General features: G+C 40.6%; 1 protein-coding gene across 1 annotated transcript in view; it reads left to right on the top strand.

The window, feature by feature from the left end:
* LOC124612869 overlaps positions 1-15,060 on the top strand; it is a 246,582-nt gene that overhangs the window by 128,667 nt on the left and 102,855 nt on the right. Inside the window, exon 4 of the mRNA XM_047141308.1 lies at positions 1,524-1,701. Within this exon, the coding sequence (XP_046997264.1) occupies positions 1,524-1,701 (178 nt within the window). The remainder of the gene's footprint in view (positions 1-1,523; positions 1,702-15,060) is intronic.

Here is a 15,060-nt window from a genome sequence, read left to right as displayed (position 1 = left end):
TTACAATTGGTTGTGAAATTACATGATACTTTCATTCCTGTGAATGTCAGCAAACTATGCTTGAACTTAAGAAAATAGTGCAAGTTGTAAGTACTTGTACTTAACATGAATTTTTAACATAAACTCTTGATTTTTCTGTCCCTTCGAATTCATGTTAACAAGGTTATACTGTACAGCAATTTTATATGGGTGTGGTTTCTTACCACACAAAGTGTAGCTGATTCATAATGGAAACGGTCCTTTCTCCGTATGGTGTGCAACCACACACTGTGACATTCCACATTTATTTCCTCTTGTGGGATCTTGAATAGCTTGTATAAAAAAAGCGGATAGGATTGGATGAGGTCTCGCGTGCTCACACGTGCGCGCGCGCATGCACACACACACACACACACACACACACACACACACACACTCACTCTGCAGATCATCAAATATGAAACCCATGTAACCTGCGCCCTACACTGTAACTACACTGGCACAATTGATGCTTATTAGCACTAATTGTTGGTAAAGTAAAATGATTTTATAAGTGCACTATTGGGTGAAATGATAGAATTTTACAGTTTATTGATGATTATATAAAAGAAAGCATAAAAAATGTTATATTAAACATGATTAGATGCAAATTAACTAAAATTTTCCCCAGGCACAGAAATATGAGCTTGGTGCACCACAGGAATTTAAATACAAAATTGCTGTATCTAGTCTTCAGATCCATACCACAAAAGCAAATTACTAAGTTCTTTAGTTAATTAAAAAAATCATGTGGTATTACACAAAAGATTTACATAGTTAAGGAAACAGTACGTTTCTGCAATACACGTACTTGATTCGATTAGCTCAAAAATGGCAGCTGAGTACCACATGAGATTCAACTGCCCAACAGCAGGATGCAGTGTCGGCTATCTACAGGTAAAAGGTTGTTGCTACTTCCTATATATACAGGGCTTTAAGCACTGCTGATTTGCAATGACAGCTATGGTTCGCACATGTAATTTATGTGATGTTTATGAGGTCTGGCAACATTGGTAATCAAACTGCTGTTTCCTGCTTGACTTTTTTATTTAGTATTGTTCTACTGTCATAAATACCTGAAAAACTTGGTGTAATTATATTCAAAGTTTCGAATGACAAGATAGCGGGAAGCAGTGGGCACACTAACCATTGGGGTATGTGTCACTTTAGATGCACAGAATGAACCTAAACAAATTTGTCTTCATTCCTAAATTTGTTTCTAGCAATATGTAAGTATTTAAACCATAACAGTCTTGTGTCTGCTTTACATTTATAACAGTTTAAATTGCACTGTATCGCATAATTCTACTACCTCTTGTATTATCTATGTCATCTAATTTTACTTCACTGACAGCTCCACAGGAATGTTTAGATTATTTGTGCAGACTGTCAAAACAGTTTTCATTTAGTTTGTTTGACCATTATGATAATCTTGGGTAGCAATTCACATATCTGTATCACATTTTGAATGTCCTAAAATTAGTTTTTCATTTGTTTGCTTTCAGGGAGCCCAGCTTATACTCTCTTTACAATGGCAGCTGTCTGTCAGCAATTGACTGGAACGATCAGTACCAGAATGGTATGAACGGTGCACAACTGAGTTTCCCAAATAGCTTTAGTGCCCTCGATGGGATAAAACTTTCTGATTTGGAACTACATAACTCATCTGGAACAAAAGATTGTGTAAGTTCCATTTTGTTATTATTTTCAGATGAGACATTAATAGTTTCACGAAAGACATAATACGTGTAACTTCTAAGGGCTGTTGGGTATTTTTGCTGTGGTACTTCTGTAGGTGTTTTAGCACTAAATGTAAATAAAATATTTCAAAATTGTAATTTGATGCACCCAGTCAACAGAACAAACTTAGGTCAGTCTTATGTGATATTCAGTCATGAATATTTATTGGCAATGACTACAAAACTCAATGAAAAGTTGGTGTTCCTGCTGCTAGAAAGAATAGTAGCCAAGCTGTGCAACAGTGACATTTAAGCCTCATCACAAAAATTGTAAATGAGAGTGTGAAGAAAGTTTGGTGCAACATGGCAACCACATTCAGTCATAGCTGGAAATACTGGGTATTATACAGGTTTTTTAGTTGGTGTTAACAGACACTTGCATTGTTGACAACCGATCACATTAGTTTGATGTTGCTGTATCAGCTGACCTCATAAGGATTCAGTTTGGACCAGGCTGTTCCAACACTGCTCTGTAGGTTAAGGGTGCTCCTTACCAAGTTTTCAGCCTGATGTAGATAGTGTGGGCTACAGACCAGGCAGCCCTACTGCATGTTATGTGCATGCACAAGCTGCTTAGTCACACTTGCCCACATGCACTTGAGCCAGTGCAGTACAATTGCATACACTATGGCCCAGCTGCAAGACTGCCCATGTGTCAGCTGTTTGCCCATTCCTGTCCACTGGTGTCCCAGGCACATAGTTGCCTGCGAATGGGCACGTGAATTGGAACAGCATGATTTAATCAACATTTGGGTTATAAGGGAAACCAAAACGGAACATTTTCTGATGACATGGGATGTTGTATGAAACATCTTAATAGCAGTCTTTGTTTGCAGTTGTGCCACTCAGATATTACAAAACAAAATTGAAACCTTCTGTAGAAATACTAGAGAAATGGCATGTGACAGTCTAGAAGAGACACACTATATCTAGTGACCTTGCTGGCCAAGATAGGATTTGGCAAGTGTGAAGACAAGCAGTAGAAACTCTCGCCGTATTTCTGCGTAAGCATTATCTTGCTGTGTGTGTGAGCATTATCTTGCTGAAGTGTAAGCCCAGGGTTGCTTGCCATGAAGGGGAAAAAAATGAGGTGCAGAATATCGTTGACATACTGCTTTAGTGTAAGGGTGCTGCAGATGATGACTAAAGGGTCCTGCTCCCCATGAAAAGAAATAGCACCCCAGTCTGTCACTCCGGGTTGTCGGGTCGTACGGCTGGAGACAGTCAGGTTTGTATCCTACCAATGTTCGGGGCATCTCCAGACACATCTCTAGCCTGAAATTCATTGACTGGAGTAAATTCTCTTCAGTGGTGAGTCCCACTTAAAATTGAGCACTGATGACAAGCAGTGATGTGTTTGGTGACCCTCCCAGACAGCGTTGGAATACCAACGTGACTGTCATCCACCACACAGCTCAACAACCAGGAGTGGTGGTTTGGGATGCTATTTCTTTTCATAGCAAGACTGCTTTGGTTGTCATTCGTGGCATCCTTACAGCACAGTGGTATGTCAACAATATTCTATGCCTTGTTTTGTTGCACTTCATGGCAAGCCATCCTCTGCTTACATTTCAGCAAGGTAATGCCCGCCTGCACATAGCAAAAGTTTACTGCTAGTCTTTGTGCTTGCCAAACTCTTCCTCGGCAAGCAAGGTCGCCTGATCTCAGCCCAGTTGAGAATGTTTGAAGCATTGTGGCAGGGCCCTCCAACCAGCTCGTAATTTTGAGGATGTAACGCATCAATTGAACAGAATTTGACATGTTATCCCTCAGCAGGACATCCAACAACTCTGTCAGTCAATGCCAATCCTAATAAATGCAGGTGTTTAGGTAGACATCAGTACATCACTGAATTGTACTAAATGCTGCAATTAATAAATGTGTTGGGCATTTATTAATTCATCATGCACCCAGGCTGCCACATCTGGAAAAAGGAAGACCAAATGCACAGTGTCATCTTGGTGTGTGTGTGTGTGTGTGTGTGTGTGTGTGTGTGTGTGTGTGTGTACGTACGTTACATATTGCACACATATATGTCTGAATCTCTGCACAGTATGACTCCAGGGAGGAACTTAAATTTACCTGTGGCCTTTAGCCATGTAGTGTAATATTTGGTCCCAAAACATGCAGACATAAACACTGGCTCATTGCAGTGCTCATTCATGTGACCTGGTTGACACACTGTACAGCACAAATAAGAGACAAAGTGTGATTCGTACTTTTAAAATATTCCAAGTCAACTAAATACAGGAAAGAAATATAAAAATATTACATCAAAACAACTTTAATCACCCCCTTCTCATCCCCATTCCCTGGGGTAGTGGGGAATCCATTAATCTACCTTCCTCCTTGCATTTCTCTGTTTCCTCTTCCACATGGTTAATCACACCATGTTTCTCATCCACCTGTCTCCTCACACCCACGTGGCTACTCATACCCTCTCCCTTCTCCACATGCCTACTCACATCCTCTACCTTCTCCACCTGCCTACTCACATCCTCTACCTTCTCCACCTGCCTACTCACATCCTCTATCTGCCTACTCACACCATTTCCCTTCTCCACCTGCATACTCACACCATTTCCCTTTTCCACCTGCGTACCACACCATTTCCCTTTTCCACCTGCGTACTCACACCATTTACCTTTTCCACCTGCGTACTCACACCGTCTCCCTTCTCCACCTGCCTTCTCACATCCTCTCCCCTCTCTACCTGCTCACTACCCTCTCCGTCTTCTACATCTCCTCATTCTCTCTGTCCATCTTCTCTCCCTCTCTTTTTCCATGTCCACCTTTGCCTCTGCTTCTCTGTCCATCTCCTCCAGCCCCTTCTCTATCCACCTCCAATCCCTCCTCTCTCTCTCTCTCTCTCTCTCTCTCTCTCTCTCTCTCTCTCTCTCTACACCTTCTCCTCCTCACCCTGTCTACCCGCCTTCACCTCCCCACCCAGTGTTTCCACCTCCTCCTTCCTTTCTCTCCATACATTTTCTCCTACCACCTCTCTCTGTCTATCCGTCACCTTGGTTTCACCACCACCTCCAACCTCCTTACGAGATACGTGTTCCTTATCCTCAGTTCTTCTTTCTAGATAGTAACTGATGTTGTACCAAGTTTAGTTGAAATCAATCCATTGGTTTAGGAGGAGATGTGGAACATACATACATGTATCCATTTTTATAATAAATGTAGAGTAGGAAGGTGAAATGGAAGTACAGAAATTCATAACGAGGTGAAATGAGGGTAAAATGCAATGGCATGTGCAGCAGTTGCTGATTTTTTTATGAATGGTAAGGTGGATAACAGTCAGTTGTTAACTATGAACTACGCAGTAACAGAAGTATGTTTTTGAAGAGTGAAATGAATGTAAAGACGACAAATCGACTAACTTTACATGCCCATATGAAAAGGTGAAGATGGGAAGTAGACTTGGGCATTTAATAAAATATTTGAAAGACAAAGAAAATTTGATAGTTACAGGGAACTGAAAGTTTATAGTAAGAAATAACATATTCTGCTGGAGAAAAATAATTTTGATAAATAAATGAGAGGCTTCAGGAGCTCTGTTCTAAATTTCAACTGATTGTAGCAAATATTCTGCTTCTCCAAGAGAAGATGGCATAAGGAAAGGATGGGAGATGTGAGAAGATATCATCTAGGCTACATCTAATAACCTGTTAAAAGAGCACACTTTTTGCTTTGGAGTGCTGTAAATGACACAGCAGCAATAATAACAATTGTGTGTGGCTGAATGGCCAAGTACAAATCTATCGATTGGATGGCATGTTGGCAACTTGTGTGCCACTAACCTAATGCAGTTATCCAATTGGGGGTAGGGGACCTTTAATGTGGCTTTTGAAAAACATGTCATTCTGCCAGCCAACAAAGGATGTAAGACGAAAATTTTGGTCTATAAGCGAGGCTTGTCTACACTGGTAACCAGTCAAGCAAGTTGGACACAGTCACCCTTGGATGGAGAGAGTTGTATTGAGCTGCAGTGCAGTGACTGGCAGCGAATTTGCAGTTCTTGCTGATGAAGATGACACTCTCTCGCTAGCAGGCACTGCAGATGGAGATCGTGGTTCCAATACCCTTGGCCCATAGCCTGCTGAGCGGAAGCTGAGACCACCGCAGATTGTCATTCAAGTGACAGACACTACTACTGTTTCCTGCAACAGTTCTCACAATGGGTCAAATCTGACATCATTCTAAAATTATCAGGAAAGGACCTAGAGCACGTCAACCTTCACAATGACAAAGATACTGTGGCATGAAGAGTGAAGCAGCCACACACTTTTGGCCATTTTTACATTCACACCACGCATCTAGACAGGTGGTCGAGGCTGTGTTAGGTCTTCCTGTGGACAGTAATGCCAGGTCACCTTAAAGAAGAGCTTTGAAGACCTTGGGTTCGGTGTGCGCACTGTGGTGCACACAAAATCCTCAGGCACAGGCAACAATGGATCTCTCCTGCAGGCCATTGCACAGATAACCCCGAGAATTGGAAGTTGTTTTGTGTCACCCTGGTGGCTAAGAAGATGGTCACCGTGGAGAAACTGAAGTTACGGCGAGGGTCATCACAATGATTCAAATGCCAGTGCACTGGGCACGTGGCACCCCACTTCTCGATGCGTGATGTCCGCGTGATGTGAGCTGGCACCCATCCAGGCCCGCAATGTACACCTCGTAGAGAAGATTTGCTGACATATGCGAACTGTGGAGGGAAGCATATGACAAGTTATTACAGGTGCAGGAAATTCAAAGCTGTTAGGCCTATCTTGCCAACATGTAATACCATACAAGGCACCACAGAAGGTGAAGGCAGCCCGCTTGACTGTCATCTGCAACCCAGGCAGGAACAAGAAGCCAGCAATGCAAAGAAGTGGTTAGATAGATACCTGCACTGTAATGCATGTCACTGTGTGAGACAGGTGGACGAAGTCATTGGTAAAGCACTGCCACAGATGCTGGCCGCAGATATAGCAGCCATGGTCACTCCAAACCATAGAAGAGAGTGTGCATGCACCAGAAAGCTTACTCTGCAACTGCAGATGGACAACCCACACGAGCTGGAAGTGTGGGGTGACCTTCACACAGGAAAGGAGGAGGAACAGGCAGTAGTCTCCATCATCATTGCATAGAAAATGCCAGGCGAGACTTCGACATCATGGATGGTGCCAACAGTGGCCGCACTGCAGCTGCTGACCTCTATATAACTCAGCACCCACCAACAACTATGACAATGCCCTGAGAAGTGGTGATACCAGCAGCCTGGTCACGATACTTTTGAAGGTGTTTGAATCTGGGATGAGCATGGTTGAGTAATTGATACAGAAGATGACCACTGTGCTGAAGGTTAATGTGGAAGCAGCCAAGATGCCAGCTGGACAACAGTAGGTGGTCCCTGCCACTCTGTATACCTCCACCAACCACGACCTTGCTGCTGTGCCAGCACCAGAAGACTATAAATTCCTGGCAAGGGTACAAACATAAAGCAGCCACCAAGAGAGGCCACAACCGTATCCTCTCAGCACAGAAAGCATTAGACCTATGCATATTGTCATTCTACAGTATCCAGAGACAAAGGGTACCTCAGAGAAATATCCCAATCAGTCAAAGAAGAGCAATACGAGAAGCATTTCAGTGAACTCAAAAATAAAATTTTGCCAACCCGACAAAAGAATAATAGTAGTAATAATAATAATAATAATAATCCTAAGAAGTTTTTGTCATATGTAAAGTCAGTAAGCAGATTGAAATAATAACTCGGTCGGTCAGTGACCATGCTGGCACCAAAATGGTGGATGACAGAAAAAAGATCAAAATACTGTATTTGATCTTCTGATATGTTTTCACCACTGAAGACTATAATTTGCTGTACAGATGTTCCTTAAGAGGGCCATTGTTCTACTCATTCATATCGACTTTTTATATGGTGATGTGATATATGCCAGGAGAGCACTGGGTTGTCTGGCACCAGTATTGTTGTTACTAGTTTAGAATTTCCTGGGTACACGTACTGCATAAGGAATGCCTTGTAAATTAGTAACATTTTACTGTGTCTGTCTTTCCCAAAGGCCTACAAATTGTTGACAAATACTTCCATAATTAGTGTTTACAGCTAGATGCTGCCAAAAAAGAAGTCACCAATTACCACATTTACAACAGTATTACCAGCAAGGAGCTGAGAACTTCTACTAAGATGAAGACACAGAATAAATCTTGCAAGAACTCTGTGATACAACATAGGGTTCATCTGCTCTAACACTAAGTACTTCTGCTTTTTAACTGTTGCAGCGTATTCCATAATGTTGTGTTGCAGTATAAAAAATCTGGTATTCTCTCAAAATAGTGGAAGTCTTGCTGTCTAACCCTGCATATCGGATCAACAACATTGCCCAGCTGTGATTGTGATGCTGAGTGACAAACTGTTCGGCATATAATATGTGCGTGGCCAAGACGATTGTTTCCTGGCGGTCGAGAGGAGTTCTTATTGACAACAAAGTAGACTTAATTTAATTAAGGGGACCCAGAACATCATATCTTGCCAATATTAGATTTGATAACTTTATGTACCTTTTTATCTGGAAGTGTTCTACTAAAAACTTAAAAAATTTGACAGCTTTTTTCAGCATGTATTGTTATCTCACCAAACTAGAATCAGAGTTTCTTTTTTGTTACCATAATACAACAGTTATGCAGAAAGTAAGGTCCTATTTCCTATAGAACATGAATCATCAGAGGTTTTTAAAAAGAGTTTTTTATTTAGTACCCTACATATGTCTCTATTTTCCTACATAGTTTCCATATATGTTTAAACATTTGTCATAACATTCTACAAGCTTTTATATTCCTATGTCATAGACAGCTGCTGCCTGTGAGGATCACCAGTCTATATCTAGTTCTTTCATGTCGTTATCTGTTGTGGAGCACTTGCCACCAAGAAAATGCTTTGGGTAGTGGAGCAAGTGAAAATCACTTAGTGTCAAGTCTGGACTGTAAGGTGTGTGAACAGTCTGTTCCCGTCCAAAAGATCTGATCGAATTTTAGGTGTCAATGGAAGGACAGGATCTGGCATTGCTGTGCTGCAACAAAACTCCAGGTGTCAGAAGAACATACTGCATTATTCTGTAATGCACATCGGAGTTTAATCAGGGTAGTGCAGTAAGTGCTGCTGCATTTATCGTTGTCCCTTGCTGCAGAAACTTGACTAACAATACTCGTATGTCCATCCAAAAACAAGATTGTCATAATCTTGCGTGTTGAGATTGCTTGACCTTGACTACTGCTGATGTCACCTGACACCATTCCATTGTCTGATGTTTAGATTCTGGGGTCATGTTAGAAACCCACATCTCATTCCCAATGAGAATGTTCTCAAAAAAATTATCACTTTCTTATATTAATGGTCCAAAAATCAAGAGCGAAAGCCATTCTTTCCATTTTGTGTTTCTCAGGAAGCAGCTTGGAAACCCGTGTGCACAAATTGCAAAATTGCAGTTTTCCAGAAACAATTTTGTGCAAAGATATTCTAACAACATTTGTAAACTCTGTGCTGAAGTGGAAATTGTGAGTCGCCAGTCTTCACAAATCTTTTTGTCCACAGCTTTGACCAAATCTGCTGACACCACTAATGTTCTCCATGATCCCAGTTCATCATGGACATTCTCACATCACTTTCACCCAATTATACACTTTGCTGCCACTCATCACATTGGGACCATACACATCACTTAGGTGTCAATGAATATCTCTTGCTGCAATGTTCCTGGCTTTCAATTACTGAATCACAGACTATGTTTCACAGTCGGCCGGCTGATCAGCTGTTTTAGACATTTTGAACTGACACTGTAAATGGCACACTATGACAATATCAGTGCAAATGGAGTCATTTCATAAGCGAGGCATGCTAGAAGTCGGTGCGCATGCACATTTCAGTGTTCGTGCAACATTTGAGTAGTTATGTGATTTGGACCATACTTTCCCAATACCCCTCGGATTTATGAATTTTGTGTCCTTGAGCCATTTTTAATTGGGATTAATTTCATATTAATCTCCTTACCCCAACAAATACATTCTTAAGCACACAAGTCTATGTGAGGTTGGAATGTCTCTTTTTGGTCATGTGAAGATAAGAATGTCGGTCATGTGAAGATAAGAATGTCCCAGGTCAGCTAAAATGAAGTTACAGTGTACTTAGCTCATGTGAAGTTGGCAGTTTATTTTGTTTTTGTTTCCGTTGCTCGTAGCCAATTGGGTGATAATGTGCGGTATAGACAGTGAGAATCAGAGATTCTAATTGTTTGTTTTGGTGCAAATTATGATTTCATTTTGTTTCTGCATGACAAGCTATTTGATTACCTCTTGTTTCATATTGTTTTTGCCCAAGAAGCAATTTGATAATTTCCGGTTTTGTTACTGAGGCAAAGAATTTGAAACTTATAGATCTCGTATTATTGATTATAAAGTTGGTTGCTGACTGTCATAAAAATTTTCTAGATCCTACATTTATTGGAATATTATCACATTTCTTGATTGTATTGTTTTGTATTTCAACATTGTTGTTTTCAGTTTGTAGGATGAAACAATGAGATGGTGCATGGAGCACAGATTCATTGCTAAAGAAAGATTCTGCACTAAATGTTCTTGAAGTGTGATACTTGCAGCTCAAAAAGACAAGTTATGGACTGCACCAGTTATGCATGCAGACTTTACACATTTATCGAATGAGCATTCAACAAAAAAATTGGTTTGAGGAAAGTAGACTGAGCATGGGAAACATATTGAAAATGACATGTTTGTGGATAAAAGAATGTACTACATTTACTGTTACAAAGAGCTGCACTTGTCCTATCGCAATGTCATGGATTGGACCAACTCCTGCCATGAAGTTTGTGTAGTAGACTATGTAAAGAATGGGGAAAAGCTGGGAGATGTTGAGTCTGTCGTAGAAATTGATGAATCACTGTTTGGGAAGTAGTAATACTGACGAGGTAGTAAACTTGTCTCCGGCAGATGGTTGCTTGGTACAGTGGAGAGAGAAATTAATATATTGCCTGGTGTTACAATTGCCATTACTTTCAGTCCTACAAGTGCTCTCTGATGAAGCTTTTGTCCACTTAGCAGTCAGTCACACAATAACTTTCAAAGACCCAGAAATCGCAGTGTGTACCGATATGATAGAAGGGACATTGGTGGTCATAAAGAGGTCACTTCGCGAGACGAACCATTGCAGAAATATGTTTGACTCTACTTATTTGAATATATGTGGAGGAGGAAATAGAGCCATGAGATTTGCTTATTCATCGAAGTTCATTAAAGTTGTTTCTAAAGTTTACAATTCTGAATAAAGCTATTAGGTGTAGTCTTGTTTGTGAAAAACACTTTGTTGTTTATTATGTATGTGTAAAGATTTTTGAGTATGTGATTATGTGGGATTCCTAACAGCACTGCTTAAATTACTCTGAATGAATTGCGCAGCATCTGTATTTTCTGTAATCCTGCCTAAAATTTCTTTCTCATTTTTTTACAACGGTCACGACTTTTGAGTGCGTGGTTAGGCAGCAAACCTAAGACAATAGCTTCAGTTAATACAAGTGAAATGATCAGTCATCATATTTCCAATACTGATTTTGTAATTGCTTTTCTGTTTTCATTGTTGTCACAATTTTCGAGTATGTGGTTAGGCAGGAACCCAAGAACAAGCTAAAATTGCTGCAGACGAAATGAGCGGGAACCATATTTCCAGTTCTCTTCTTAAAATTACTTCCCTGGTTTTTATGACAATTTCGCCATTTCCAAATATATAGCTAGACAGCATATATATAATCATTAATTCATATCATTAATTTGTTCCCTCATTAATTCATAAGATGATGTGACTTACCAAATGAAAGTGCTGGCAGGTCGACAGACACACAAACATACACACAAAATTCTAGCTTTCGCAACCAACGGTTGCTTCGTCAGGAAAGAGGGAAGGAGAGGGAAAGACAAAAGGATTTGGGTTTTAAGGGAGAGGGTAAGGAGTCATTCCAATCCCGGGAGCAGAAAGACTTACCTTAGGGGGAAAAAAGGACAGGTATACACACACACACACACACACACACACACACACACACACACATCCATCCACCCATACAGACACAAGCAGACATATTTGGTCTTTAAATATGTCTGCTTGTGTCTGTATGGGTGGATGGATGTGTGTGTGTGTGTGTGTGCGCGAGTGTATACCCGTCCTTTTTTCCCCCTAAGGTAAGTCTTTCCGCTCCCGGGATTGGAATGACTCCTTACCCTCTCCCTTAAAACCCACTTCCTTTCGTCTTTCCCTCTCCTTCCCTCTTTCCTGATGAGGCAACAGTTTGTTGCGAAAGCTTGAATTTTGTGTGTATGTTTGTGGTTGTTTGTGTGTCTGTCGACCTGCCAGCACTTTCATTTAGTAAGTCAATATATATAAACAAAGATGAGGTGACTTACCGAACGAAAGCGCTGGCAGGTCGATAGACACACAAACAAACACAAACATGCACACAAAATTCAAGCTTTCGCAACAAACTGTTGCCTCATCAGGAAAGAGGGAAGGAGAGGGAAAGACGAAAGGAAGTGGGTTTTAAGGGAGAGGGTAAGGAGTCATTCCAATCCCGGGAGCAGAAAGACTTACCTTAGGGGGAAAAAAGGACAGGTATACACTCGCACACACACACATATCCATCTACACATATACAGACACAAGCAGACATATTTAAAGACCCGTCCTTTTTTTCCCCCTGAGGTAAGTCTTTTCGCTCCCGGGATTGGAATGACTCCTTACCCTCTTCCTTAAAACCCACTTCCTTTCGTCTTTCCCTCTCCTTCCCTCTTTCCTGATGAGGCAACAGTTTGTTGCAAAAGCTTGTATTTTGTGTGTATGTTTGTGGTTGTTTGTGTGTCTGTCGACCTGCCAGCACTTTCATTTGGTAAGTCAAATCATCTTATATAATTTTTCCCACGTGGAATGTTTCCTTCTATTTTTATATATATATATATATATATATATATATATATTTTCCATGTAGGAAAAATATATCTAAAAACAAAGATGATGAGACTTACCAAACAAAAGCGATGGCAGGTCGATAGACACACAAACAAACACAAAAACATACACCCAAAATTCAAGCTTTTGCAACAAACGGTTGCTTCATCAGGAAAGAGGGAAGGAGGAGTCATTCCAATCCGTTGTTGCGAAAGCTTGAATTTTGGGTGTATGTTTGTGTGTCTATCGACCTGCCAGCGCTTTTTATATATATATTATGAATAGATCAAGATTTTGAGGTTTTGGTTAGGCAGAAATATAAGAGTACAACTTATATGGGTGAAAAACGGTTCACTTGCTATATTTCACATTATGATGCCAGAAAAATGTTGTTGTCAATACATTTGCCTTTTACGACTTCTTTCAATTAGATCATCTCGTTTATTGTGGCTTACTGCATCATTATCAATAACACGACATTTCCTACTCTTTTTGCTATGAACATTTATATTATATGTGACATTACAAATGGAGAAAATCATCAGCTATGGACATCCATCCAGTGATATGTCATCTTCCATCATTCATCCCACAGATATCAACTTCACAATGCAACATAACATCTATGTACACCAAAGCTGAATTTTTGCTCAAGTCTCTATATATGGGCTTAATTTTTTCCATAACAGCCACTGTGATAGAATTTTTATGCTGATAAGGAACTCCAGTAATGTAAGCATTTTTTGTATTTGCACCATGTTGATATAGGTGTAGGATCACCTGAACAAGCAAAATGAAGAGGATTGTTATCAGTTGATGGTCAGTGTAAATATGTTGCCCATATAGCCTGCCTCATTTCCTGCATATTATTTACATTATTTCTAATTGCTAAACCATATTACTGCTGAAATTCATTCACTGTTTGATCTGGTAGGTGACCCCTAATGTTTGTATCATCTGACAAAATTTTATCCTTTAGCTTTTTAACAAAGAATTTTACTGTAGCCCTTTACTGCAGAATAATACTTCAGCAATAAAACATAAACATGAAAATAAAACTGAAGTTCCAAAGAAAATGGACCATTTACAACAACAAATCATAGTGTGCAAACAAGCATCTGGTGACACCAAAATGTGTCAAAGGCTTTAGGACAATGATGATGCAACAAACAACAAACTCCTTTCGATGAGTGTGACGTAACAACTGTTTAAATTAAGATTGTTTGAGCAGTTGCCAGCGGGTTCACATGCTTGTGCAGGGCTGAAGTCACATGTGAGCAGTGCCTTCTCCCACTTCTGGCTACTTGAAGTGTGGCTGATAGATGTATGAGGAGTAGCAACAAGCAGCCAGGATGCTACCTGGAAAAAATTTTCTGTCACGCCCAAGCTGCCAGATTTGCACCTGTGCAGAGTTGTAGTGGACGGTGGTTTCCACAGGACCTGTGTTCGTGTGTCATGATTTTGCTGTTTTCTGTTCGTTTACAGCTTTCACATCAAATGGTAACAAAACCTGTTTCTGTGGCTGGGAACTATCAAGAGAATTAAAATATATTCACTAATTATGGAAAACCAAAATATGTTCAGTTTTCTGAATTTATAGAACGCCATTCTTCGGTAAATTGTAGACAGGCAGCACACCGTGTTTTATCATTGTAACCTGCGACAAGGCTGTATATTTACTTCTGGAGTAGAATATAAACTGCCAGTTATATAGTTTATTGGCTTCATGAATAACCATGTTAATTTTTTTATACAATTTTAAAAAGTCATGAAAAACTTCCAGAATGAGATTTTCACTGTGCAGCGGAGTGTGCGCTGATATGAAACTTTCTGGCAGATTAAAACTGTGTGCCGGACCGAGACTCGAACTTGGGACCTTTGCCTTTCGTGGGCAAGTGCTCTATCATCTGAGCTACTGAAGCACGACTCACGCCCGGTCCTCACAGCTTCACTTCTGCCAGTATCTCGTCTCCTACCTTCCAAACTTTACAGAAGCTCTCCTGCAAACCTTGCAGAACTAGCACTCCTGAAAGAAAGGATATTGTGGAGACATGGCTTAGCCACAGCCTGGGGGATGTTTCCAGAATGAGATTTTCACTCTGCAGCGGAGTGTGTGCTGATATGAAACTTCCTGGCAGATTAAAACTGAGTGCTGGACCGAGACTCGAACTTGGGATCTTTGCCTTTCGCAGGCAAGTGCTCTCCCAACTTGCCCACTTCGCAAACGGCAGTGTACTCAGATACTTCAAAAAGACACTGTATATTTCCTTAGTCATCCTTGCTCTTGCC

This window comes from Schistocerca americana, chromosome 1, assembly GCF_021461395.2.
Source record: "Schistocerca americana isolate TAMUIC-IGC-003095 chromosome 1, iqSchAmer2.1, whole genome shotgun sequence".
Taxonomy (NCBI): Eukaryota; Metazoa; Arthropoda; class Insecta; order Orthoptera; family Acrididae; genus Schistocerca; species Schistocerca americana.
This window is presented reverse-complemented; position numbering and strand designations above follow the sequence as displayed.